At 37.8% G+C, this 26,639-nt stretch overlaps 1 protein-coding gene across 3 annotated transcripts in view; it reads left to right on the top strand.

The window, feature by feature from the left end:
• The first annotated feature begins 1,066 nt into the window (after window positions 1-1,066).
• Window positions 1,067-26,639, top strand: part of LOC148069308 (phosphofurin acidic cluster sorting protein 2) — a 50,094-nt gene continuing 24,521 nt past the window's right edge. For 2 of the 3 annotated variants that reach the window (XR_015713001.1, XM_087802756.1), the window contains exons 1-3: window positions 1,067-1,524; window positions 19,548-19,635; window positions 24,806-24,895. Coding sequence is in view for 2 of the 3 variants with exons in the window: in XM_087802756.1 (XP_087658882.1) it covers window positions 1,067-1,524; window positions 19,548-19,635; window positions 24,806-24,895 (636 nt within the window). In the remaining variant the exon portion in view is untranslated. The remainder of the gene's footprint in view (window positions 1,525-19,547; window positions 19,636-24,805; window positions 24,896-26,639) is intronic. The other variant, XM_087802757.1, reaches the window with a different exon arrangement.

The raw sequence follows: 26,639 nt of genomic DNA, 5'->3' as shown, positions 1-26,639 counted from the left end.
AAATATATACTTTAAAGGTCAAGATAACACCGAGACAAACACAGGATAAGAATGTTTCCACTGTATTCATGACTATCCAGGCTATTTTTAAGTATCATTTTATTAGTTGTAGGGGAAACATTTTCTCAGTGTGTTTATTGTGAACGTTGTGTTATTATTGTATTATATATGTTTTTTCTATTGCTTATTTTGTGTGTTATCTTATTTCATTATTTTATTTTGTGTTGTTTACAACACTGGCAATCAAAAGACTTTATTTGGTTTAGTTAGTATTTGGGCATTCGTACATTATATTATTACAAATTTGAGTAGGAAAGTTATGTTGTAGTTACCAGGCTTCAGTAAAGATTTCCGCTCCATACTTACTGACTGGATGGTTTATGCTTAAACTTTGCCATTTTTTTGGATCAACGGATTTCTTTCATTTCTATATTTTACACAAAAATATATATTTTGCTAAAGGTAATATGACTCGTTTAACCAATAATAAGAAGGTTTCAACTGTATTCATGACTATCCAGGCTATTTTTAATTATTATATTATTAGAAACTTTTTCTCAGCGTGTTTATTGTGAACGTTGTGTTATTATTGTGTTATATATGTGTTTCTATTGCTTATTTTGTGTGTTATGTTATTGCATTATTTTATTATGTACTGCCACCACAAAAAAAATGCTATATTGTGTTTAGAACACTGACAATAAAAGTGTCTGAATCTCATAGATGTATTTAAAGTGAAATAATTACAAGTTCATTTTTACTTTTATGTCGTTTGGTTCTCTTCGTTGTTATAAATCGCATATATACCTGTATATAGCAGCAGCATTACTTTAAGGTCAGTCCTAAATCAAAGAAGTCACTTTAATGTAACTGTTTCTTAAACCATATTAAAGACGAAAGTATAAAAGGTTTTTGGATCAGGTTCGTCCCGCCATGACTCACTCGATGACTACTTCAGTGTCACCCTGTGATTCCCAGATTCACTCTCATGTCTTTTCTCGCAGCTGTAACACCTCGTCTTAGATTCGGATTAGTTTAGATTATTATTATATATAAATATATATATATGTTCGCTTTACTGAGTTGCCCCATATTGTCGGGGCGGTGCTACCCCCCACCGGCAGCCACAGGCCCCGCCCCTTCCATCAGCATCTCCGCTCGGTGTCGAGGAGCCGGGAGTCTGGAGGAGCAGTCGGGGAAGAGCGCAGCGGCACCCGCCTTAGACCGACACTTAGCTAGAGCTGCTCCCTCGGCGGTGGAGGTGATGATGGCGGCGGCTGTAGAGCGAGGAGGCGTCCGGGCCGCTTTCCTGAACCCGAGCAGCGGCGGTGGCGGCAGCGTCGGAGGCATCGGCGGCGGCGGCGGCGGCGGCGGCTCGGGTGGAGGACCAGCACCGGCGGCTCTGCCTACCGGAGCCCTCGCCGGGGCTGTGGTCCTGGGATCGAGCTCCGGCAGCATGCCCGTGCCCATGAATCTGTTCGCGACATGGGAGGTGGACCGATCGTCTCCGAGCTGCGTTCCGAGGTGGGTGCTGGTGGTTGTTGTTGTCTCTCGCGGTTAAAGTTGTTCTTCTTCTCCCGGTAAACAACGCCCTCGCTCTGGCGGAGCGACAGGGATCTTGGCTGCATGTCTGTCGCTTCGGCTAACTGGGGAGCTAACTAGCTAAGTGGCTAATGCTAAGCTACCTTTTAAAAACAAAACACTACAATAATGTCACGTTAAAGCATTTTTTTTTTTACTATTTAAATAAATAAATAGTCATCTTCCATTCTCAAACTCCCAAAATATTGTTGACATTTCTACGTTTTTTGGGGTTGTTTAGGACGTATTATATGTCAACCAAACGTTATGACAACTAGCTCTTGGGAATAAGTTGTTGCTAACAACCATGTCATTGCTTGTGTTTTAACCTTTTTAAAATCCGGTTATCAAAAAAAAAAGTCCAAACAGGCCCGAGCTTGCATCGATTTATGGAATGCATGTCACCCAAAAAGCAACTACTGTCTATAAATACAAGTGTCATCCTGCTGCTAGCACTTCTGGTTAAGCAGCTCATTTTAGAAGCTTTACCTGCCTCCTTCAACAGAAAGACAAATATGTATATTCAAGTGTACTATAAGTATACATATTATGTACTGAAATTGAAGCTGTATACTTAAAGTTTAGTTCTGACATCCCCGAACAAAAATAAGTATATTCAAGTGTACATATTATGTACTAATATCGAAGCAGTATACTTATAGTTTACGTTTAAGTATATTTAAGTGTTCTATGAGTATACTTTCTGTATAAAATACAATTTAAGTTGTATACTTATAGTTTACGTTTAAGTATATTTGAGTGTTCTATGAGTATACTTTCTGTATACGAATACAATTGAAGCAGTATACTTATGGTTTACTTTTGGCATCCCTTAGCAAAAATAAGTATAATTAAGTGTTCTATGAGTATACTTGCTGTATACAAATACAATTGAAGCAGTATACTTGTGGTTTACGTTTGGCATCCCTTAGCAAAACAAGTATATTTAAGTGTTCTATGAGTATACTTGCTGTATACAAATACAATTGAAGTAGTATACTTAAAGTATACCAACAAGTATACTTCATCAGAATACGAAAGTTGCCAGTGTCACAAACACAAATATGTTTTTTTTTTTAGTGGTATGAAATTTACCTTAAGTGCATCTATTTATTTATTGTTTTGAGTTACTATACTATTATGGTGAACCAGAAGTAAACTGTGCAAAGGATTGTGGGATGGGTTGCAGAAAACTGGCTTTTAGTGTTATTGTTAGATACACACGTTTGAATGGAGGTGAGGTATACACCTAGTACGTCGGTTGTATAGAGAATAGTGTACTATAAGTATAATTTTGTAAACCAAACTATAGACTCAAGAGTGTATACCTAGTGCACTAGTATTATACACAAAAGTAAACTTAGTTCGGTTTATAAAATAAGTATCAAATTGGTATACTTTTAGTACACTTCAAGTATACCATTTACCTTGGTATACTTACTAAACTTACACTTATATTTGAGTATACTCGATAAAATGAAATTCAAGTATACTAACTTTCGACGAGGGATGTTCAGACACTGTCTATCAACAAATCTGACCTTGTGAGTATAGGCAAGTGTGTTGACACAACCTCACGTGTGCATATATTTGCTGAAAGTCAACCATGTTGTAATGTTTCAATGTTGACTGAAAACGGTAGTATTTTCTGTGTGCATCGCTGCCAACTGACCAGAGAGCTCTCGGGAGCTGTGGGTACATTAATCAGCTTTGACCTAGATCTGCTCCACACACTGGGAGAGAAGTGGGCCTGCAGGGGGGAGGGCTGCTTCCTCCAGTCAGTGCATGTGTTGACTGCTGTGTGTGTGTGTGTGTGTGAACGAAACATTGCATGTGAAAAACATTATGCAATTATTCTTTCGCTGTCTATCTGCCCGTGATTGAATGTTGATTTAGAAGCGCACTCCCGTAAAGTGTTCTCAAGGATGTTTACAGTCTTGTTTTATGAGAGAAGATGTGAGATCTATTTGAGCAAGATTTAGTTTACATTTTCCTCCAGATACTGATAACATAAACTTTTAATTTAGTAAAATGTATGTTGGTGTTTATTTGACCATGTCTGAGGCTTCAGATGTCCTGAGAAAACTACGTTATTCAGTTATAGTTTGATTCCTGTTTGAATTTTAAATTGCACGTCAACACCTTGGTCCAACTATGAGAGAGAAAAACAATGATCTCACTGCAGAATGGGGAAACCAGGTCACCCCAAATCCAGATTTGCTTTCATATTTTATCCCAAACCTTTACTGCTCTGAGACTGCTGTGCAATAGGGGTCTTGTTTTGCTGTGTGTCTTCTAATAACAATGATAATTTTGTTTATATTGCACATTTCAGACATGTCACAAATAGTAGAAATAGTAATAGAAATAGTAAACAAACCCAATTAAAAAAAAACAACTATACATTCCATGTACATAATAAAACAATTATATTTATGGTTTGATAATGGTGTATTGAAGATCTTTTTCTACCAATAACTAAAAAAAGATGAATTGTAATACATGCAATAACATGTCTATTGTAAAGCTCTATTGGATAAAACTACTCAATTTTTTAATTTTATATTTAACTTTTTATAATGGTTACTCAAAGCTTCTGACTGTGTCTTGCCTGAACTAATTCTCTGTATTCCCGATAACACATTTAACGGTTGCATGGAACCTTCAGGGACTCATATTAGCATTATGTTTCCATTTAACCCTAATTCGATTTTATCTCGTTCCGTCACAGCAGGATGACACTAATGTATGGTCGTGTTATCTTCAAACTTGGTTATATGCTGCAGTGCGCTCGCTATCGGTCGCTTCGTTCATAGTGCTTCAAATTGACGAGGAAGGAAGTGATGGAAGCATTACTGTGCAAGACACATCTTTCACTTGTGCTTGACATACAACGGCGTATGAAAGATGAATAAGGCTGTGAATGGATTATAAATGAGTCCTGGGTGTTGAATAAAATAGTTCCTTCGTGTAAGCGCGAGACAAGAGTGTGGAATAACATACCTGCGTCATTTGTTTTAATAAAAGTCCACGAACGCGTCCAGTCTTGCTCTCCCTTCTTCAACATGTTGTGTTGCTTGAATGCGGTAATTTGCCGATTCTATCGCTGACCCCCTGGTGCCCTCTGTCATTTTTTTTTTTAAATAGCGTACTGTTGGCTGGTGTGAGGGGTCCTGCTCATGCAGCCAAGACCACTGCCTGATTTAGGTATCCCAGCATGGGCATTCCTTCAGGGGCTGGGCCCTTTAGTAAGCAGCTGTTTCTTTTGGCCACTAGTTCTTTAAACCCATGTGGCTTTTCACTGTGTACAGTTGACATATTGAGCTGGGAAATCCTGGCCTGTTTTTTATGGTTTTTGGTAGATTCTGAAATGAGATTTTTTTTTTCTTTTCCCTAATACTTGATTACGACATAATAACCAAGACCTAATTATCTTCAAAAGTACTCAGACCATTCACTCCAATTATATTTCTGAAGGCTTATGTAAAGGGTCCGCTCCTCTTGATAAAGTCCTCGAGTGATTAGACTTGATGAGTCTGTTATGAATGTGCAACTGCTCCATTGACATACTGACCTCTTTCAAAGCGTGGGTACACTGGTGTATAACATATAGTTTTTGGTTGTGGAACTGAAATGATATGTTGCTAAGAAGAATGTTCTTGTAATACAGCAAAGAGAGTGGGAAGACGGTGTGAGAAATTCCAACAAATTATTGTCGGGGTGGGTGTCGCTGGTGTAAAGCCACTGAATATTTTACACCATGCATTGTCCATTACAATTCTGTGATAAATTATTTAGTTATTTTTATTACCCCAGTGGATAATATACCATTATACGACCGACTGATGAGGCCCATAAAAGTGTTTCACTTGACTTTTCGTCTTACAGGGTCATTCAATGAAGTGGTCACAAATCATCAAGGACGATCCATTTTCAGAAGGTTCTCGACAAATATTTCCCTACCTCAGATATGAATCCATTAATACTTACATTAATAAAAGTCAAGTTAAATGTAAATGTGTCTTTACTGCCCCATAATGAGCAATATGCACTCCATAACAGACATGGGTACTTTTTCTACAATTCTCTCTTGACTAGCTAGCAAGTAATATTATTTTATATTTGCCTTGAAAGTTTTTATCTCTCTTAATACTGTTTATCTGTAAAAGCCAGAACAGACAACTAACTAAAAATACTTTGTTTTTCCCCAAAAAGTTCAGGAAAAACAAAGTATTTTTTTTAATAAATGGAAATTAGGTTTGAAAAAATCAAATGTATTTTCTATGTTCCATGCAGGACTTTCTAAAAAGGAGTTATTGTTCATGTTGATGGTAAATAAAACAAAGAAAATATCAAATGACACCAAAATCTGTATTATAGTATTCACATAAATTTGAAATACATTGGTGTTACTGAGCTTCCCAACCTAATTGTACATTGAAAACAAACACTAGCTGTAGACGTTAATTGAGGTAATGTTTAGTGCCGTATCGTTGCGCAACAACATTTTCTAGGTTATTTTGGGAGAGTAGAGGAATAGCAAGATTTGTAAATGTAGTTACATTTCATCTCATTCTCAATACAAGGGTATTTAGCTAAATTCGTCTCCCAATGTGGCTCACGGGCTCAGTGTAATCCGGGTATTAAAGAAAAACCCATAAACGTCATATCTTCCCTCGTCCCTGGTGTTTATCTTCCTGTCAATTTGAGTCCCGACATGACCTCTGCAGATATTCCACCCTAAATGTTCAAATCTTTTTTCTTCCACCTTCTGTTATGAGCCACGGTAGATCATTTTTATTTCGATGTGCTCTTCGTCTTCTCATCCTTGATTGACCGAGTACTTCATAGACGGTCGATTTGGTGTCATGGTACCGGCAATGATCTGTTTTCACGGAACAACAGGAAACAAAGCCGACGTCGCAGAGAGTAATCAGATACTGCACACAGACACTGACGGCATAATCCCCTGCTTCCTTTTTGGAATCATAAACTCATACGCTTTGTCCTGCCTCGTAATTGTGACACTGAAATAAATTGCTGTTGCACCCATTACTTGTCTCTTTTGCATGCAGCAAGCTGTTCACAAGGTTTCACTAATCTGCACCTTCTGTCGTGTTTTTTTTTTTTTTTCTTTTCGTACTCACTCCCACTGCCTGAAATGTGTCAAAAAAAATCTCTTGGTTTCCTTCCCCTGCCTTCCTGGAGTAGGAATTTCCTTGGGGAGGTTTCACATTCTTTTGCAGCTCAATCTACGCTGCCCTTAAACTCCACCTCTATTTTTTTTTTTTTTTACGCTTTGTTGACCAACAACATGCCGCACTCAGGCGGCCTGACCTGGGTGGACCGAGGAGATTAAAAGTTTTAGTAAACTGGCTAAGAGCTTTGCAGAGGATGGTCACACTCGTATTGAATTCGTCCTGAAGGGAAAACATTTCTTCCCCTGCCTGGACCTCAAAGCTGGAGTCGAGCCAGAGCATTGTGCGAGTCGATACTGGGGTCTCTGCTCAACTTCACAAGCCAAGAAATTAGATTTTCGACGGAGAGGGGAGGATAAAGTAAGCTCAAACAGGGCTGTTGAAATGATACTTGAAACTATTTCCCATCAAGTTATTTCTAGCTTTTTTTTTCCCAAGTTCTTTGATTTGATAAAAAACACCTGACAATGTATTGGAGAGCATAACTCATTGTTATTATACAGTAACTTTAAGACAGAAGAGAACCCCAAAATACAATGTCGAGAAGTTATGCCAAAAACATTATGAAAATCAGGTTTTTTAACAATGTGTATGAGTATTCATCTGATTTAAATGTTTATTTTGGTACATTCATGAGAGCATGTTAGTTCTGCTAAAATCTTAAAAAAAAAAAAAGGTCTCCATATCATCTCTGGTTCCCTGGATATTTTAAACTGAAATGGAAGATTTTAATTATTTTATGCTTTAATAGAGTGACGCTTGTCAATACCCCTTTTGTTTGTAATTTTGTTTTGTTGGGTAAAATATGAAGTTAATCTGAATTTAAATTAAGGCATTTTGATTGTTTTTTAAATTATTATCACACAGTTTTTTAAATGTCAATCGGTCAGTAGCTCAGGAAGTTTGTATAATGTCAGTTTAACTGAGGGCATGACTTGCTGACAGTTTCAACTCTTTAATAGCATTTAGCTTCGTGCCCGGCCCAGTTGTCTAATCACAGATTAAGCCGTCTGAACTGTCTGCTCGTCCCCTTCCTGGTCTTTTGCCTTCTACACAGCCTGCACGGCGAGTTGTATTCCAGTAAGCTTGACTGGGCAACAAAAAAACACCGGCTTCCGGGACAGAAATGTAATATATCTCAACCTAAGATTTATGGGGGGTGCTGACAAACCAGTATTAGCTTGAGTGTATCACGTTTAAAAGCAGAGATGGGTGACAGGATTAACACTGTTTAACAACAACATAGAAGGGTTGGGGGGGGGTGTAGGGGGGTCAACAAACAAGGTCAACTACAAAGCTTCTTTCTATTGACAATCTGTAGTAGAAACCCGTTAATGCGGCGGAAAACATCAACATCTAAAGGCTCAGTTTAATTACAATTGAACCAAAAATATATTGACATTTAAGCTCCATCGGATGTATCAGAGTAATGTACTGTTAAGTATGATAAATTCCTAAAGTGTTATAGTGAATAGTTTGCTCACTCTGTTATACATACATATATACATAATTCCATTGAAATCCGTTTGTTATCGCTGTAATGTAAGGCTGTTCTCACCTAATGAAGCATATCTTTTGTCCATAGCCGTAGATTGGGGTTAATCCTCAAAAACAGCCTGTCATTGTGTCACGTCTTTGTTTGATATTGATTACCATGGGACTCTATCTTTGAAAAAAGACAGTTGCAGCACAGCGCTGTAATAGTAATTACATGGGAACAAAGGACCGCTTCTGGTTATAACTTTTTATTTTTATCCTGTGACACTGCGTATTCCAAGTTCATGAGCTTCATATTGGCTCAGTGTGATATATATTACCATGCAAACCTCGCATGTGGCTTAGATTTGCTCCACTCTGACCCCTCTTGCATCCAAGCATGTGCACAAATCATATTGGACGAGCATGTTTTTTTTAAAATTGAACAAGCCTGTCGTGCATTATATGGAAAGGTTGCGTTAGTCATGTACAGATTGGTCTCAGGCGATTATTCTACCGTTATATTATGGAATGTTTTAGATTTACATTTTGTAGATTTTAGCTTACTTTGCACAATTTCCTTTTATTTAAATAGTGCCATGTCTTGCAAAAAAATGATGCTGTATACACACAAAAAACTGTCAATGTCAGTTTTTGGATGGCCGACTCCACTCATTTGTCATCTCGACACATTAAGCCAGGGATGACTGTGGGGAGCGCTGGGAAAGCATTTTCGACTTGGCATCATCCCTTTCCTGTTATGATGAAAACATAAAATTACATGCTCTAGTTGTGATCAGCTCTGTCAAATCTCACCTCTGACGCCCATGCCTTTCCCATTACATGTCTATGTCGTCTGAAACAATGTCATAAATGTAGCACCTCCTCATGCGTTGTGTTGTTGGTTGTTTCCCCTTATGTTTTTTTAGAGAGTCAGGCAAATCCTTATATGAAAATATATTGTTTTAAAGATAAGTCTGGTTCCACTGCCAACCTGTTTCCACTGTGAAATATATGATCCAGATCAGTTAAGATGTTAGCAGACAAAAGTATGTAACAATACAAGTTCAAGTTATTTTATTGTCAAATATACATGTGTGCCAGACATGCAGCATAGATGAAATAGTAGTCCTCTCAGACCCACAATGCAACGCATATACAATACGCTGTAAACCCAGAATGCATGTGTAATAAAATGTTTCTTAAAGGCCACTCAACTCAATTTTACATGTTTTGGGGGATTTTCTACCATTTATTCTGGTTCAATTTCAACAGAGTACAATTAAGGCCAACTAGTTTATTTGAGTGTCTTTTAAATGTATCTTGGACCTCTAATAACTTCAATATTTGAAGTTAGGAAAGTTGGATTTTGACATTAGCCCTTTAATGAAGCATTATTCATTCAAGTTGCAGTTTATGTTTCCACCAAGTTAAAAACCTTTATCTGTTCAACTTAAAATTTATTTTTTACTACTTGGCATGTCTTTTCATATTTGTCCCCTAATCGTCATCATAGTTACACAAGTAAATAAATTGTTAACATCACATATTCAATTAAATGTTGTAGCATCCCTGCCAGTTCTCTTGGATTTGATCTTATCTGAGTTTGACCAGAAAACTATTGTCAAAAACCTGACGTATTCTTGGCAGAAACCAAAAGATAACCAGACAGCACTGTCAATCTTTCTGGTATTTAATCCAGGACAAAGTAAATACTTCTTGTTAGAGAAGAGAAGATTCATTTTTGACATGTACTAGCATGCATGGTTCTAATACTATCTGTGATCAAGCGTTGATCTCTGGGACGATAAGACATGTAGTCAAGGGAACATGTATGATTTCATTTAGTGGTTTATAGCTGAGAAAGAATGCTACGCAGGCGGAATAAGTCTGGCAGTAAATCGATTGAACCCTATGTCTTTGTTGTTTTCTCTATATGTCTTGCGGTTCATTTACTTTTCATACTTTGAAGAACAACTACAGCAAGCGAGCGAAAGGTTTGTTTAATGTGCCAAATGTTGACAGATAAAAGTACCTCAATTCTGTATTAATCAATCAAAACTCAGGTTTGCTGTAACTTCTCATGGGCTCCAGATGTGCAGATGTGTAAAATCCCTTGAGGTCAGTGCAGATGTCTGGCAGGCCTCCCTCTTCATCCCTTTTGCTTTTAGAGTCATGCTTACACAATCCATCTGGGTTTTTGAAAGATGAATAGCGTTCACCGAGTTTTAAAAGGGCTTATATAATCTTTGCGAGCTGTAAATGCTGCATGCTTTGATATCGCCTGTGTGTGTGTTTGATATGTTGCATCGCCAAGAGGTATGTTGTTCTATTGTTTGTTGATCCACCAAGGAGAGACTGACAATAATAGACAGGATTTGGTGGAGGTGTGATTCTGCAGGGCACGCTTTAATCTCTTAGGGAATCTCATTAACTTTTTATGCATAAACACAAATCAATATTCCCACGGTGTGCATGGCCCTTATGACACTGTTTTTTTTTAATATGAGGTCATTTAGAAGACACTGCATGTGCGTTTCCATAATAACAAAATGCTTCAAGCTACCTGATAAATACCTTGGTTGGAAAATGATCTTGAAAGGCTCAAGACCTGATATTTGTTAGGATAATTCTACAATACCTGTGTCATTTCCTCTTCCCTTTCCCTTTTTTGAATTATTTAGGATGACACCACAGTCTGCTTTATATTATTATTTTACAACAAAAGTATTTCTTTAATTATCAATGTAATGCAAATTATTTAAACGTATTAATATTTATGTGTGAGCTTCTAACAAATGCTTCTCAGGCTTATTAAATATTCAGCAATTCAGTTTATGAATAAATATATGATCTACTACTCTCATACAGCTTCTTTTTCGACCTTCGACCTTTGGAAATATCCAACCTGTCAGACTGACCATCTTCCTTAATAGGATTTTAAAGCTCAGTCATTACCTTTCAATCACTCTGAGTCGTTCTATCTTTAGAACCAGTGACCCTAGACACAATGCTGACATACTGGCACAGGAACTTTGGTTTTAATATTTCACTAGCTCCGGAGGTACAACGTGAACCTTTATTTATTCTCGAAGATATAAAGCAAAAGTGTTAAAAGTAGAAGGAATCTTTAAGTAAGTCTAATGTAATTAATGTAATAAATGTATGTATTTTTTAGTGTTGATTTAGTATATATTTAATGATCTTGATTTTAAGTAACTTCAGTTATGCTGTTATCGAGTGTTGACTATTTGGTCGACCGAGGACTGCTCGGTTTCGGTTTGGACTGTAAACACGCTGCTGCTGGTGCACATTCAAACACAAAACAGCTGACCTCATCCCCTCTGAGAACAAAGTTGAACAAAACATTTGTCGAGCTTGGCAGAAACGACACAACAGCCGCTCTCAATGTCTCCCTGAAAGTGTTTCGATAGAATTGTGACCCTTTACATTGTTAATGAGCAAGCTGTAGGATGTATAGTTGAACCGTCAGCACTTTGACTATTTATCACAAACACTAGCATTATTTTGAAAGATCTTGTGTTGCAGACACACTTCTTCTTCTTCTCTTGTTTTTGATGTCCTGCCAGACCGCCCACATTAATAGTGCCCTACAGATGAGACCTCACACTTAGAAGAACATCCTTCTTTTTCAATTCAGATCAAAAATATTAATACTCGCCAAAAGAAACCTTGGCGTTAAGCACCGATTTTAGGTTATAACCTAGAACATTTTTATGCACCTGAACATCCCATATTTGTTGTTATGAACTTAATAATATACTAGTAATTCACTACCATTGACTTCTAGTTTTAGAGAGTATTAATTCTCTTAAGATAGTCCATTATTAGTCCCAAAGTATGACATTTTACATAACCTGCAGAATTAACAGTAAAGATAAATGCAATTATTTAATGTGTCCTTTTAGTCTTCAACCTCCATCTGCTGCCGATGTAGATTAACCTTCACTCTTTCCATTTGATCTTCAAAGCGACCACCTACATGTCACCCTCGCACCACTTTCTCTTCTCATCATCCCAAGCGCTGACATCTATATGAGTCTTTTTCATCATTAATCCCTATGTAGGAATCTAGAATGAATCTGCTTTTTTTTTTTTAAATCAAATCAATGACATATGCAAAGACGATGCTTGTTTTTCCATTTGTTTACAAAGTAAAAAAAAAGATATAGGTAATCCAATAACTTAACATTAGAGGAAACATTCCGATGTTTGTTTCTTTTGTTTTTTTATCCAATGCCCAGTGTTCAATCCGGTCGGAATACAAAGAAGAAAAGTGTAGATATAAAACAATGGAATCAAAAATATACTTACAATACATAAATATAGGAGCACTGTAAAACATATTCGTGTGTATCATGTATATCAACCATTTTTGCCCCACACACCAATTTAATATAGGCAATATTTTGACTGGCCCTCTGATAAAAACAGTAAAGTTTTTACTCAAGTTTTGCGAGTTGACATAACAAGATTCTTGACGTCTCTGGTTTTACAAACTCAAGTTTCTTAAAATGAGAAATACAGCCAAGTTTAATTTTAGGTGCACCTTTACCTTGCTTTTTTCTTTAAAGAATACATAAAAATGTACTTGATGGTCCCAAAACAACTGCATGTACCTGGCACTGTCCATTTTATATCCTCAACTATCTATGTTGCTTCTTGAAATACTTTAAAACTTTATTGGATGGTCATGTCTGAAAAAAATTCAACAAAAAACAGTGTAATGGGTTATCAATGATCTCATATAGTACAGGAATAATAATCGTATTTTTCTTACACAATATTATATTATAAATTCACACAATATCACATTCTAAATTAAAGTTTGGTGAAATTTGTATTTTTTCCAATGTTTCACTATTGACATGATTAGATTCTGTATTTTTAACAAGTCATGTTAAAATTACTTCTTTGGCAAAGTTATTCACTGTCTGAGCCCTTTTCTATAGAATGAAATGTAACCAAAATAAGTTCTACTGCAGTGCTTTCTATTCGGAAGTTATGCAACTTGGTCTTGAGAAACAGGCTTCTGTGGCTTCTGTCACGGTGGGTGACTCTAAGGAAAATGAGTTTCTTCTCCTGCATCTTGATATACAGACTGTGATGTGTTCAGGCACGCTCTCGTTAAAGACCACGACCACATTACTTGCAGAGTACAAGCGAAGAATACATTGAAAGGACTAAAAGCTTCTTTTTTTTTCCATGCACAAACAGCCACACATTTAATTCGAATGGTGGGCAGTGAAGCGAGGACATGGGACCAGAGGACATCGTGTCGACCAAGAGGAATCACTTAAGAATCTCTTTGTTGAGGCTGTATTTTATATGGGTGTTCTTATTTCGCCTTTGGTAATTTAACGACTCGAAGTGAATTACTTTTCTACAGGAAGTATTTGATGTCATAAGTGGTGTTATACTGTAAATATATAACGGCAATATACAAGTTATATTAGTAGAGGGAAAGTAGGTAAAGGTTATTTGTAAAGCGCTTTTCTAGACCAGGGTCACAAAACGCTTAAACAATTAAAAACAATACGCAGAAAATATTTACTATAAACTACATGGGCTACATTTTATGGCGTTATTAAATAAGTGTTTTTAATATTTGAATAATAACTCAAGTTTCAGCAAGTGTGTGAAAATGAAGCTCAAACAAAAGTCTTCCAATAACAAAAATCAAACCTGAAAATCTCAGCTCAACCATCGGTTAACCCCAAAATGAATTGCTGCAAGTTGCACTTGTTAATGTTGCATCCACTGTCATTACCTCTTTCTTGTTGCAAAAATGAGAGGGCTATCAATCTTAACGGATGTCTCAGGATAGAAGTATCATTATACCAAAGAGCTGCCCTCGAGATTGAAGTCTGGTCCAAAGCCAGAAGTTTTCTTTGAGACTCGACTCCAATCCAGTCCGACTCAGGGGAAGGTCACAGCGGGGCTAACACAAGGGATTATTCGCCGAGTTAAACCTGTGGGTCTCTAGCAACCTGGCTTATATTCAGCTCTTGATTTGGTTTCCAGTGAAGTTCTGACTTGGCTCCAGCAAAAGCACACTGCGAGCTGACTGAGGAGAAAGATGAAGCAGGGGAATGACACGCAGCAGTTTCACACTCGTGCCTCACATTTCTCATGTCCAACTTAATTTGAATTCTTTGCTTTGGTGAGAGGCCTTCGTTTGCAGCACTCGACATGGACGCAGCAGCGAAGATAAGAGAACACCCTTGCGCAGTATAACCTGCAATCACAGGCTTCTTATCTCAAACCAAATATTTGACTGCTGCTGTTTGAGGTGGCTGCCTGATTATTGGTTTTGTTTGTTCAGCGCTGATAGTCAGGAATTCTTTATGCGAAGCTGAAAACACCATTTGATGTTGTCTTCCGTTTTACTTCCAATTGCTTTTTCATTGACTGAAAAATATTTATAGTTCGTTGGATGTCGTAATTCAAATTCATTGAAGGTCAAAGGGGAACATCTCAGTTTGCATTCTTGCTTATCTTTAATTTCAAAATAAATTACTTTTGTCCACCTCCATCACCGACTCATAAAAGTTCTCCTAAAATAAAAAACAAACTTTCATGGAAAGTTTCCACAGTTATTGTTGACTTTTATAATCTAAGCTCCTGACAAACGTATTACATTTGTTAGTCCTGTTGTCAACTTCCTCACTTGTTGCCACTTGTCTCAATTTAAAATGATTTTGTAAGGATTCTATATGCTTTTTTTTTTTCAAAGTTGGGGGTACATTTCACCAAAACCATTCTCCAGTTCTTCTTAGGGAATACAGAGGTGTTCCCAGAGACAAGATTTCAACACTTCAAGGTTCTTCCCCAAGGGCCTCCTCCCTATTGGACTAACCGTAAAACTCTCTCTTGGGAGTCGTCTAGGATGTTACAAGATACATGACGCACCTCAACCAGCATTTCTCAATGCAAAGTGGATGTACATTAGTGACATTCTAGGTAGCTACTGAGCAGAGAAATACTCACGTCTAAAGCTTTTCTTTATGAGAGTATGGATCATAAAGTGACCAGTAAAGTCAAAAGCTTTGTCTTTTGCTTTTGCTCTATTTAATGACCGATCGACCCACGACCAAACCTTCCCTCTTTTAAGACTCCAAGGTACTTTTATTACTCCACCTTGGGATTGATATCATCTCCAAACTGAGGACTTTCCAACCCCTTAAAACTAAACTAGATTATTTTTTGCTTGAAAATAGCCATTATTGATTATATATGATACATATAACTGTAAAAATGAGAATGCGTTGATTTACTTGTGCATTTGTCTAATATTCCTACATTTATAATCACATTATTACAACTACAGACTTGTTATTTACCATTTTTGAGTCCCATCATTATTGAGAGCTCCACGTTTGTGTTGCTAGGTAATGTTAAAGTTACGTGACTGCCTCTCAGGGAGCGATTGTTTCCCGGCTCGGTAACACGGTGGCTGTTTTATTGCTAACCCAGTAGCTCCCTTCAGGCCTTTTATTCTGTCACTGATCTGCTTTACGGTTTGACTAATGAAGATGAGTCGGGCGAAGGATCGGTAAAACGCTTAGGTAGCTCGATGACGTCTACCTTCTGAGAGAGCCTAAAAGTGTGCCATGGTTGATGCTTTTGAGGCACAGAGAGGGTCAGTGATGGTGACTTTTCTGCACTAATGGACCAGGATGGTGCTTGATGTCTCATCCGGCCGTGAGTAATGGTAAATCTATAAATTAATTAGCTCTAAAGCAGCCAGTTCTGGTTAGCTGAACGCCTGCAAGCTTTCAACACCAATTTAATCAGGTGTCAGTTCAGCTGTAAAACAGTCCAGCCGTGGTTTTGAGAATGTATCAAAAGTTAGGGGTGTAAGAAAAAAAATATATACTGATATATCGCAATGTTTTTACCAAGATGCTGAAAACAATTTTTTTTTTTTTTTTTTTGTTTACATTTGAAATAACGTTTTATTTTAATTTAAAGTTATGTTATTGTTTAATTTCATTAGTGTGTGTATAAAAGACAGTGATTTAATGTTTTAATTTACAATTGACACTTAAATATTTCAGGGTTTATTAATTTGTGTGCTGCAATGAAACCCCTGGCCACTAGTTGGCAACGACAAAACCGGCCAAATGACTGAAAAAAAAAGGATCCAGCTTCTTTTAAAGCTGATGTTTGGACTAATTTTGGCTTTTAAACAATGTTTAAAGTTACAATTTATAACTCAGATAATGGATATAAGTTTACATTTTTTGCACTTTCCTACAAACACCTTCACATTTCATTAGAGAAAATATTTGTCTTTGTTGTAAAAGCCAGAAAAAGTGTTACAGGAAACAATATATTGTTTTTCCTACAGTAAAGCAATATATCGCATCATCACACATGGATGTTTCTTTTTTTATTTTGATGTATACAATAGCATATAGGAAACTAGCGTAGATACTATTTGTTGGAAGCAGTCACATCCTAAGCCAATCCTCTGGAATCCTTTTATGTTCTTCTTACTTTATTTTTTATGTATTATTTTTTATTGTTTATGAAAAATTGCTGGCTATTGGTAAAAAACAATTTCCCAAAGGAGACCTCCTGAGGGATCAATAAAGTTTTACCTTACCTTACCTTACAATCGCAAAAGTATATTTTATGTATCTAGCAATCATTTTGTCACTTAACCATGGAACCGTATTTGTGCCATCATATTTTTTGAAATCTTTTTTATTTTTTCTTAACTATTTGTTTAAGATAAACATATACACACAAGGTACATTCATAAACTTTGAAACATATTATACAATTTAATTTGAATGCTATCTTTTAAATAAATATATTTGAAATTAAAGAACAAAATGTATTTAACGTTAATACATGGTATTGGGGATGAATGTATAGCAAATAAATTGTACCTTTCAAATGTTTATTTGTTAAGCTATCTTCTGATTGTACAAAATATACCTTTGATTTGTGTATTCGGCAAATCTAAAAGGAGTGCTTCATGACAGTATATTCACAAAGTTTGGAATACATCGCTCTTGAGAAAGGCTTGGAAATGTCATGTTTACATTGAGGTATACTCGCTGATAGAAAGAAAAAAGGGTTTTCCTCGAGTCTCTCTCTTATCAGCCGAACACAGACAGAAAGTGTGTCGTTATCTTTGCCTTTCATTGAGCGGTCGACTCCTGTATAGACTCACCGCTCGCCTGCTCACACACGTCGCTTGTACAGATAAAACTGTTGTGGTCCCTTTTTCGGTAACGTGACTCTCCCGAGGCTTTTGAGCATCTCTTACCGGAATGAAGCGAATCGGTATCGCGTTGGAGAACATGCTGGCCTCTATTTTAATCCGCCGCTATAACACTCCGTCTCACCGGAGTGAAGTCTCGGTTCCCTTGGTGACACCTTCAGCTCTCGCAGGAAGTTTAATTACAGGCGAGGCGAAGGAGAGGTAGTAACGGGAAAGAGATGCTGGTCAACCATCACTCCGGGTTTCTGTATCCTTCCCTTCCCCCTCTCGCAGAAAAGCTGCTCCTTCCCGATGACTCATCTTCACCATAAGGCAACGTCCAGACGCTCCTTCCCTAGGTTTAACATTTAATTACTCCAGCCTCGAAATAGATCTGTTATCCTTTGCAAATAATGAACTGAGATAATGCTGCACACAAATAGTTTCTGTGAATATGTGCATGGTTGTCGTCGAGACTAATGTTGTTAAGCTCACGCATTCATTTCAGAAGCAAAAGTCGGTCGCCGAAAAGCCAAGAATATGTTGTCTTTATTCCGTGACACTCCTCGAGTCTGTGATGTCGGAGCTCTTTGTCTTCTGCCATCGCAGTCTTTGTGAATCATACGCCAGTGAAAGGAGTGCCTGAATGAAGTCGGGGAATGATGCAGAAAGTGTGTGGCTGGATGTGTATTTGTTTCCCTTTTCGACTCTGAGTGATTGCACTCGAATGCAGCACGACTGATGGAGGTGGAAAGTAGGTCAAGAGGAAGTTTTTTTGCAAACTTGGCTAGAACGTTGTTTCTCCTTCTCCAGCTATGTTTTGCCTATGATTGAGGGTTTTCCTGAGATGTTGTTAGCCATCACAGGGAAACAGGGATTTTCTCCAGGTCATAAATATTGTCCGGATAAGTCGCGTAGATAAGATTTCATTTCCTCTGCTATAACTCAGGTGTTCCCGAACATACATTTCTATGACATGGATCTCATCCTATGATTCGATGGTAAGCAGATGGCGGTGAGTCACAAAAAAAAGAAGGGCCGTGTTCACCGTTTTTATTGAGTAGGAACATGCCGAACGGGGCTGAGCCAAGATGTTTTGCTGCTCCATCGCTTGTCCAGAGCATCTGTGCCTCGTCAATTCTGGTGAAGGATTGAGGCATTCGGAGCTGACTGCAAACCTTGATGCAATATCTCCGCAGCACATCGCCCCGCTTACGGAGTGATGGATCTCTCCTTGATGACAGTTTTACCCAAGACACAGCTGTTAATTATAGCTTTGGCTTGACAATTGCTTCAGAGGAGCTTTTCAGCTCCTTTGTGAATGGTATCTGGGCTGCCGGTAGATAATTGAATCACATGGACGCTGACATTTACAGCCCGTCAGTCATTAGTACAGTGGTTGATGGACTAAACTGGCCCCTTTTTTCCAAGAAATTCTGTTCCTAACTCCTGAATTACACTGGATGCACATACGTTACTTATCGGTTCTGCTGTGTATTGGCTCAACTCCGTCAGACCTTGGTATAGTGGCATGAACCCGCAAGATATTGTGCATCTTTTCACTCAGAACTAGTGGTCTTTGTTGTTTTTCAGTTTAAGTTATATGTTGTTTTATTGCGTCACTGTGGAGAACACGGCTGCCTCGGTTGCAACATGTTAGTTTTAATTCACAAACGTTAAAAACACTCGACAACAATTGATTCTCTTTCTTTTGTTCGGTTAATCGATGCTTTTATGGGGATTTACCTTAAGAAAGAGTGTTGCTTACAAACCGCCCCAATAGTTGCTCACCTTAATGTTGTCCCCTAAATGACTGAAAATAAAGAACAAAGATAGATGTTGTTTCCATTTTACTTGGAAGTGACAATAATATTTTGGTTCTGTTTCTTTTTTAAACTGTCATCGATCGGCTACATCGATATGACAAACGCACGTCCAGTGAAATGTGGGGGTTAATCTTACTGATTTCATTGACAAAATCTAAATATAACTGAAAATGTTTGCCTACAATTGTCATCACTGAGCTTTTTCCTCTGTTTTCTCTCTCTCGACAGGCTGTGCAGCCTCACACTGAAAAAGCTGGTGGTTCTCAAGGAGCTGGATAAGGAGCTCAACTCGCTGTCCATCGCTGTGAAGATTCAGGTCGGTAGGATCGCCTGCTAGTCAACAGTTCTTCACTAGATGTCGTGTCGGAGGTTAAAATTTGCATCGACTCGTCGTCGTCGGTCGGCACGAAACAATGACTTAAGTCCCGAACAAATACGAGACATGATGCTAATCCTGCCGAACGATAGAAAGCCGTCTTAGCAGCACTGAACGTTTCGGCGAGTAAAGTCAACCAGGTGCTTTAAATGAAGAGCTAGAATTACTATTAAGCTGGTGTATTAACACCTACACAAGGGTTTTGCTTGTTGCATTGGTTGCTCATGTTTCCTTGACACCTGTTGTTTAGTCTCAAAACCACTGTTAATAATTGTATTATAATGCTTAAATAATAGAGGGTTGAACATAAGATTAAATAACAAAAAAAATGTAATTCCTAAAACCACCCTCTGGTCCTGGGTTGTCCTTCTGGCTTTCATACTAAGCATTTCAAGGTTTTGCTGGCCAAAAAAAAAACAACTACATTTATCAAGCAGTGAACTGGAGCCACTCCGAGTATAAGTTTGAGAAGTATGTTATGTTGTCTTAAAAATATAAATGGTTCTTTACGCCAGTTACTCATAGCACAAGGGAATTTCAAGTTCGCGTGGACCACATAAATGACTCAGCGGGAAGTATTTGGCCTCTTCTAGAAAAACCACCAAAGAAAGAGAGCCAATTTTAAACCATTCCAAGACCTCCACAACTTGACTCTGACGGAAGATTTTTTCCACAGTCCATGCCTTTGTAAAACCATTTATGTTGTCATATATGTCAGGTTATTTTATTACGAGCATTTCTTTTGATTCCCTTTTCCCATTTCCTTTGACCACTGCTGTGTAAACAGACCAAATACAAGTGTATGTAGTAGTTTTATTATTAGTCGTTTGAGCAAGAGATGCAAGGAAATTTCAAAATTGAGGTTACTAAGGTCGAAACCAAAACTGAAACAAAGACAAAAACGTGTTATGCTAATTATTTGTACAATTAAATTTAAGGCAGTAACTGAGTAATAAGCGCTGACATTTATCATAGTTATCTTGAGTGCTGTGTTATCACTCTAGTGTCATATTTGGCTAAATGTTTTAATATAAAGTATGAGAATCTTTTCTGTAACTTAATAACCAAGCCAATGGTAGTTTAATAGTTTCGAGAGTAATTAACGGTTACAATTTGTGTCCAAGGAATCAAACCCGTCCACTTTCAAGTCATTCTGAAAGCGTTCACAGTCATTCAAGTGTGACTTTATCCATGAGCGGCGGCGTCTCTGAGGCGTGAAATCTTCCATTTCTGCTGAGACGCCCACAGGACAGCAGAGCAAAGCCGTGTTCGCCACAACTCTGAAAGTGGAGCATTTAATGCCATTTCCAACAGGTTTGGCCAGAATCGAGAGACACTGAATGGATAAACAGGCAGTTGACGCATCCAACGGCAGAATTAGAGGCTTTGTTTTCAGACGAGGCACAACAGAGTCGTGCTGCTGCATGTCATTGATTCATGGTGCTGGAATTGAATTGGCATTAGCTTGCATATTCAGTCAGAAGTCATCGTGTGGACAGTGTTGCGAGGGCTCGGCGATTGGCGGGTTCCGCCGCGTCTCTATGGGCCCCCGGCTCTCACCCTGGAAACCGCCGGGTCACTAAATGTCCATCAGTTCGCTGCACATGGAGTTCTGCAACAATCTGTACACATTAGCCTTTCATTATCCTTCTCGATTGTCACGCCTGGAATGATTATTCATATCGCAGCTTTTTCTTCAGTCCGCCCGGATGAGTTTCCAGTACAAAGAAAGACCATCTCTGCTTCTGTCTAAAAGGAATCCAATTGTGACATGAGCCAATTACGCTTGTCTACGACTCTCGCTGCAAGCACAAGCTTTACTGCTAAATAACCACTTGTGCAAATAGACATTTTAAAACGTCCTGTTATCGCTGCATTGTGCAAAGAAAGTTTCGGACAATTTCATACTTTTTTAAGTTGATTTCCAAACTGGTCTGTGAAGTCCAGGCATGGTCTGATTCCCCCATCTGGCCTCCGATAGACGGTGGAGAAGCTTTTAGCAGAGAGCATGGGGGTCAGAGAGAGAGAGAGAGAGAGGGAGGGCGAGGGGGGGCAAAGACCATGGAGTCCAAGCTTCTCTCGCCAGAGCTCTGTATTGTAAATGCATGCCAGGCAGTTTGAAAGTGCTCAGCTTTTGTGCCGTGATTCATTGTAGCAGCCACTGAGCATGAGAAAGAGCACATACAAGGCTTCTTTGTAGCGCTGCAGTCAGTGACAAGGTCGGGCACAGAGAGAGAGATCTACTGGCTCTTTTCTTCTTCTTCTTTTGATCGTTACGCAACTTCCACCGAGGTATTGACGCCGTGACAATCATGAGAGCGAAATGCAGGATGGGAAAAGAAAGAAGGAGAAAAACATTCAGCATGTTTTATTCTGCCTGCTAATGTGATTGGGTTAATGACGTTTTCAGCAGATCAGGGATTTGAATTATTTATAAAACGACATTTAATTATTGAAAAAAATGATATTTGTCTGGTTTTATCCAAGATGACGAGCATTTATGGGGACTATCTTGACCATGGGGAGATTTTGATTATTAACAGATACTTAGACATGCAGTGAAACTTGTGCTCTTAAAACAGTGTTCTTATTTTATTTTTATTTATTTTTTATGAAAAATTGCTGTATTTGCTGTGGCTAATTAGAAAAAAACAATTTCCCGAAGGAGACCTCCTGAGGATCAATAAAGTTCTACCTTACCTTACCTTACCTTTAACTCTAGCACCATTCCTATCTCCATTTTCTACCCTTGTACATGTACATACAAGAATTTTCTTTTACATTTCTACAGCTAAAAAAATCAAGATACAAAAAGGTTAACGCATGTTTTGTAAGAGGAAGCAAACTAAAAAACGAGGATTTTAACTTAAAAGAAATAAAAGAATACAGTAGTTGAGGTATTTAACTAGTAGCAGATATCGTCTTTGACCCGTGCCCTTAACCATAATGCTTTTGGCCGCGTTTTCAGATTCCTCAGTTAATCTCTGCACAGTTCTGAAATTTTACCACAGCCACAGAGGTGCCAAATATTACACAACAGATGCTGGTCTCCCTCACTCCAATGGTGACATTAAGCTGCGAACCGAGAACTTGACGAGCCGTTTCTGTTCTCACCTTCACACTTCTGCCTACAGAAATCTGACATGAGAGAGTTTTTTGGGTGGAGGTTATGGTTATGTGATGGAAATTTAAAAATAAATCGTTAATTACGATCCCCGGAGACATCAACAATGTGTTGCCGCTGTACAAACACTGCCAAACGCTTGTGGCACTCAGACCGTTTTGGATTTTGGACAAAATTTGAGCCTGTTATTAACGTGATATGTGCCTGAAGTGATAGCCATCATCCCCGGGTTAACTGTGGCGTATCACTTAATGATATTTATTCTTAACTGTTGAGAAATGCATGACTTTAAATTCACAGCGACATCAAGCGTGTGCTAATGTTACTTTGTCCTTCCATCTGACATTGACCACCAATACCTGTCAAAACCAACCTGTCCACTTGGGAGTGGCTTGCAGCGTGACATTGTTCGAACATGGTTATAGCATCTGTGAGAATGAATCCATTATAGCAGCATGGAATAAAAGTGCCATAATAATGGTCAACGGTGCTGGTCCAGCTCTCGCCTGCTGTCGTTCATTCTTCCACTGATACGCAATTTGCAGCGTGATATAGCAAAATACCTCATTGAGATGCTGCAAGTCACACTAGATTAGGGGCAGGAACCATCTTACATTAAATGTAAATGTACTTAAAAGTGAGCTTGTTTGAGGAGGATCAGTGTTTTTCCTACACACTGACTTCAGTTCCGGACCGAGGGCTCGGCTGAAGACAAGCCAGAAATGCTTCTTTCAAAACAGCTCTTTACATGTCCTCAGACGCGCTGCCTGACCTTTCCACTTGTTTTTCAGCAGGACAGAATGTTTTAGCGTTGTTAGAATGAGGAGGAAGTTGTGTGTCTGCATTAATGTACAAGTGTGGAGCACGTAATGGAACCAGTTTCAGGCAGTTAGCCTCTCAATGAATGTGCAATAATCAGTGTTTGAATATATAAAGTTGACAGGAATCACAACAACATTTTATTTACAATTGTTCATCTCATAAAGGTGATTTTCTAATCCTGTCCAAACGAAAGACGAACTGTGGCTGTTCAAAATTCTGTTGTATGACTACATATTTACGGGCGAAATTATAATCCAGATTATTTTTTAGCAACGCTGTAATGATGGTTATACATAATATTTGGGAACAGGTTTTGAAGTGCATTACAACAGGTGTCAAACTCTTCCACTTATGTTGCCCGCTAGAGGGTTTTCAAAAGAAAAGTAGATTATTGTTCATATTGATATTGTGTACTGTTAATATGTCAGTGTTAAATATAAGATAAGTGACTAGATTATGAATTTGTTTAGTCAAAGAGAATATACTCTGAGTTTAATTAGGGTAAATTGAGCCTCAAAGAATGAAAACACCTGCATTACAAAAAAAGATTTCAATCCAAAAAAATGTACAATAAAGAATAATAATAATTTAATAACCAACTGAATGAATATGCTTTCATAAAGGGTGCAACTTCCGCATTTAAATTACTGTTAGAACCAGTTAATGATTAGATTGCGGTAAAGAAGTTTTTAAAATGTAATGAAGGCAGACATCAGAGTTGTAATGGTGGAACCCCAAATCATCATTATTTAAAATTTGATTTAATTCTTCAACCCGTCCACTTGTGGGGGGTTTTCTTCTTCTTCTTTTTAAACTTTTGAAAACTCCCACTAATCTTGGACAGAAGTACATATTCACAGCACTTTTCTTTTTTTAATTCTAAAGCCATAACATTTAAATAAACCCCTCATGTATATCATTCTTCTCGTAAAGTGGTACGAGCAACTTCCAAAAGACAATTTCAATGACGGGGGAACTATCAAGCCAACCTAGAACGCCCTGATATTTGGCTAAGCAGAATAATACTTTTCCCATCAGGCATGATTAATATTCACTTTGAACTGTCCCCTAAATGTAAAATCTCTCAGATCTAGCACTTTTTTTTTTTTGTTCGAGCAGAAATCTATGGATGTGCTAATGTGAACTGTTTGACTTTGCTTCCAGGGCTCCAAGCGTCTTCTGAGATCAAATGAGTACGTCCTCCCGCCCAGCGGACTGATGGAGACGGATCTGGAACTCACATTCTCACTCCAGGCAAGCACTTTGTCGTCGTGCTGCGAATTCTCACATTGATATGACACCTACTCGTGGGGGCCAGGATTGTGTTCGGATCTTCAGCCAGTCTCTTTTGCATCCTTTTTTCCCACCCTGGTGTGAGATCTTAAAACTTTACGAGGATTAATTGAATACTGTTTACATTCGCTGCGGTTTACTAGCGAGTTGAAACCGGTCGTACACTAAAGCAGCAGAGGATTATTTTATTTGTTTCACACCTCTGTCAGAAAAAGCATTTAGCCTCAGGTTAAATAGACGAGGCAGATAAAAATAGACAGTGGTGGGTGAAATGGCAACGTTTCCACAGAGAATTCATCTGGAATGAGGAAACTGAAATGATGTGGAAATGTCGTCCTTCATTATGTGATTTGAGTTTCCCTCATTTCCGTGCATGGATGTTTAAGAAAAGCATATTCTTAACTTTATTATTTATTTAGACATAGCTTTTAGTTTTTAAGACGCATATAGAGAAACCTAGTACCCATACCAAAGACGCTCTCTTTGTTTTTATTTTGATGCAAAACTTAAATTGGCTGGGTTTCCTAGATTGGTTAAGAAGCTCTTAGGTGCAAAGATCTTATTTGGAGCGCTCTTTAGATTGCTTTAAAAGATGTGCGTCTAAGAGTTCTAGCTTCTTTCACCAAGAAGGACAATTTTAATCAAGCTGACCCACAGCTTTCTTAGCAACCAAATGCTCAGTGAACATAGTCAGTGAAATATATAAATATATATGTATATCCTCTACTTTACCAAATAATAAAACAATGCTCAGTAAAGAAAATAAATGTTTTATTGAAATACACATTTAAGTTTTCCTCACACAACTGCATATATAATAGAGGTAATGGTACTATTATGGCTAAACTGTAAGAAAACATTTTTTGTCGGGCTAATGAATCTGTAAAGCAACATTAAACTCACCCTTTTGTGTTTATGCATAAATAAATGTAAACGGATATGAGACTGGAAGAAATACATTTTTACTGCTCGGATCATCATACGCCAATGATGCAATCAAGGGTGTATGAATTTTTAACCAAATGAGAAAATACTTAAAAGTTTTCACTCCAGTAAACTGAATAAAACTTATAAAGTGTATTGATTTGCTAAAAACACATTAAAAAGCATCAACAAGTCTGTGGCATTTCACAGATATCAGTTAATCAGATGTAGTTCAACTCTGAAAGGGTCCACTTTATGAAGGCGTTGCCAACACTCACTAAGAGTTTCTTACTAAGGTTCTATGGCCCGATCTAAAGATTGTCCTAAGAAGGCAGTTAAGAACACATATTGGGAAACACCCCCTTCTTAAGAGCCTTCTTACTTGTTTGAATCTGGGAACCCGGGCTATTATCTGTTTGATCTTGCTGCATTTAATGTATATATTGATAAAGAATATGAAATTGGAAATTTTCAAACTGACATTTAGAGGGAAATGTGTGCAGTCATTTGTGTTATTGGTCCTAATCCATATATATATAGATAGATAGATAGATAGATAGATAGATAGATAGATAGATAGATAGAAAGAAATAACTTTATTGATCCCTCAGGAGGTCTCCTTTGGGAAAATGTTTAATATATGACTAATAATATATAATGTTTTTTAAAATAATAGAATAATATATTTTTTTATACTGTATATGAAGACGACTGTTAGAGCATGAAGGTAGACTGTCGTTTCTATCAGCATTAACTAGGAGAGTTGAAAGTAAATTTAAAT

Source organism: Callionymus lyra, chromosome 11 (assembly GCF_982586985.1).
Source record: "Callionymus lyra chromosome 11, fCalLyr1.hap1.1, whole genome shotgun sequence".
In the NCBI taxonomy this organism is placed as follows: Eukaryota; Metazoa; Chordata; class Actinopteri; order Syngnathiformes; family Callionymidae; genus Callionymus; species Callionymus lyra.
This window is presented reverse-complemented; position numbering and strand designations above follow the sequence as displayed.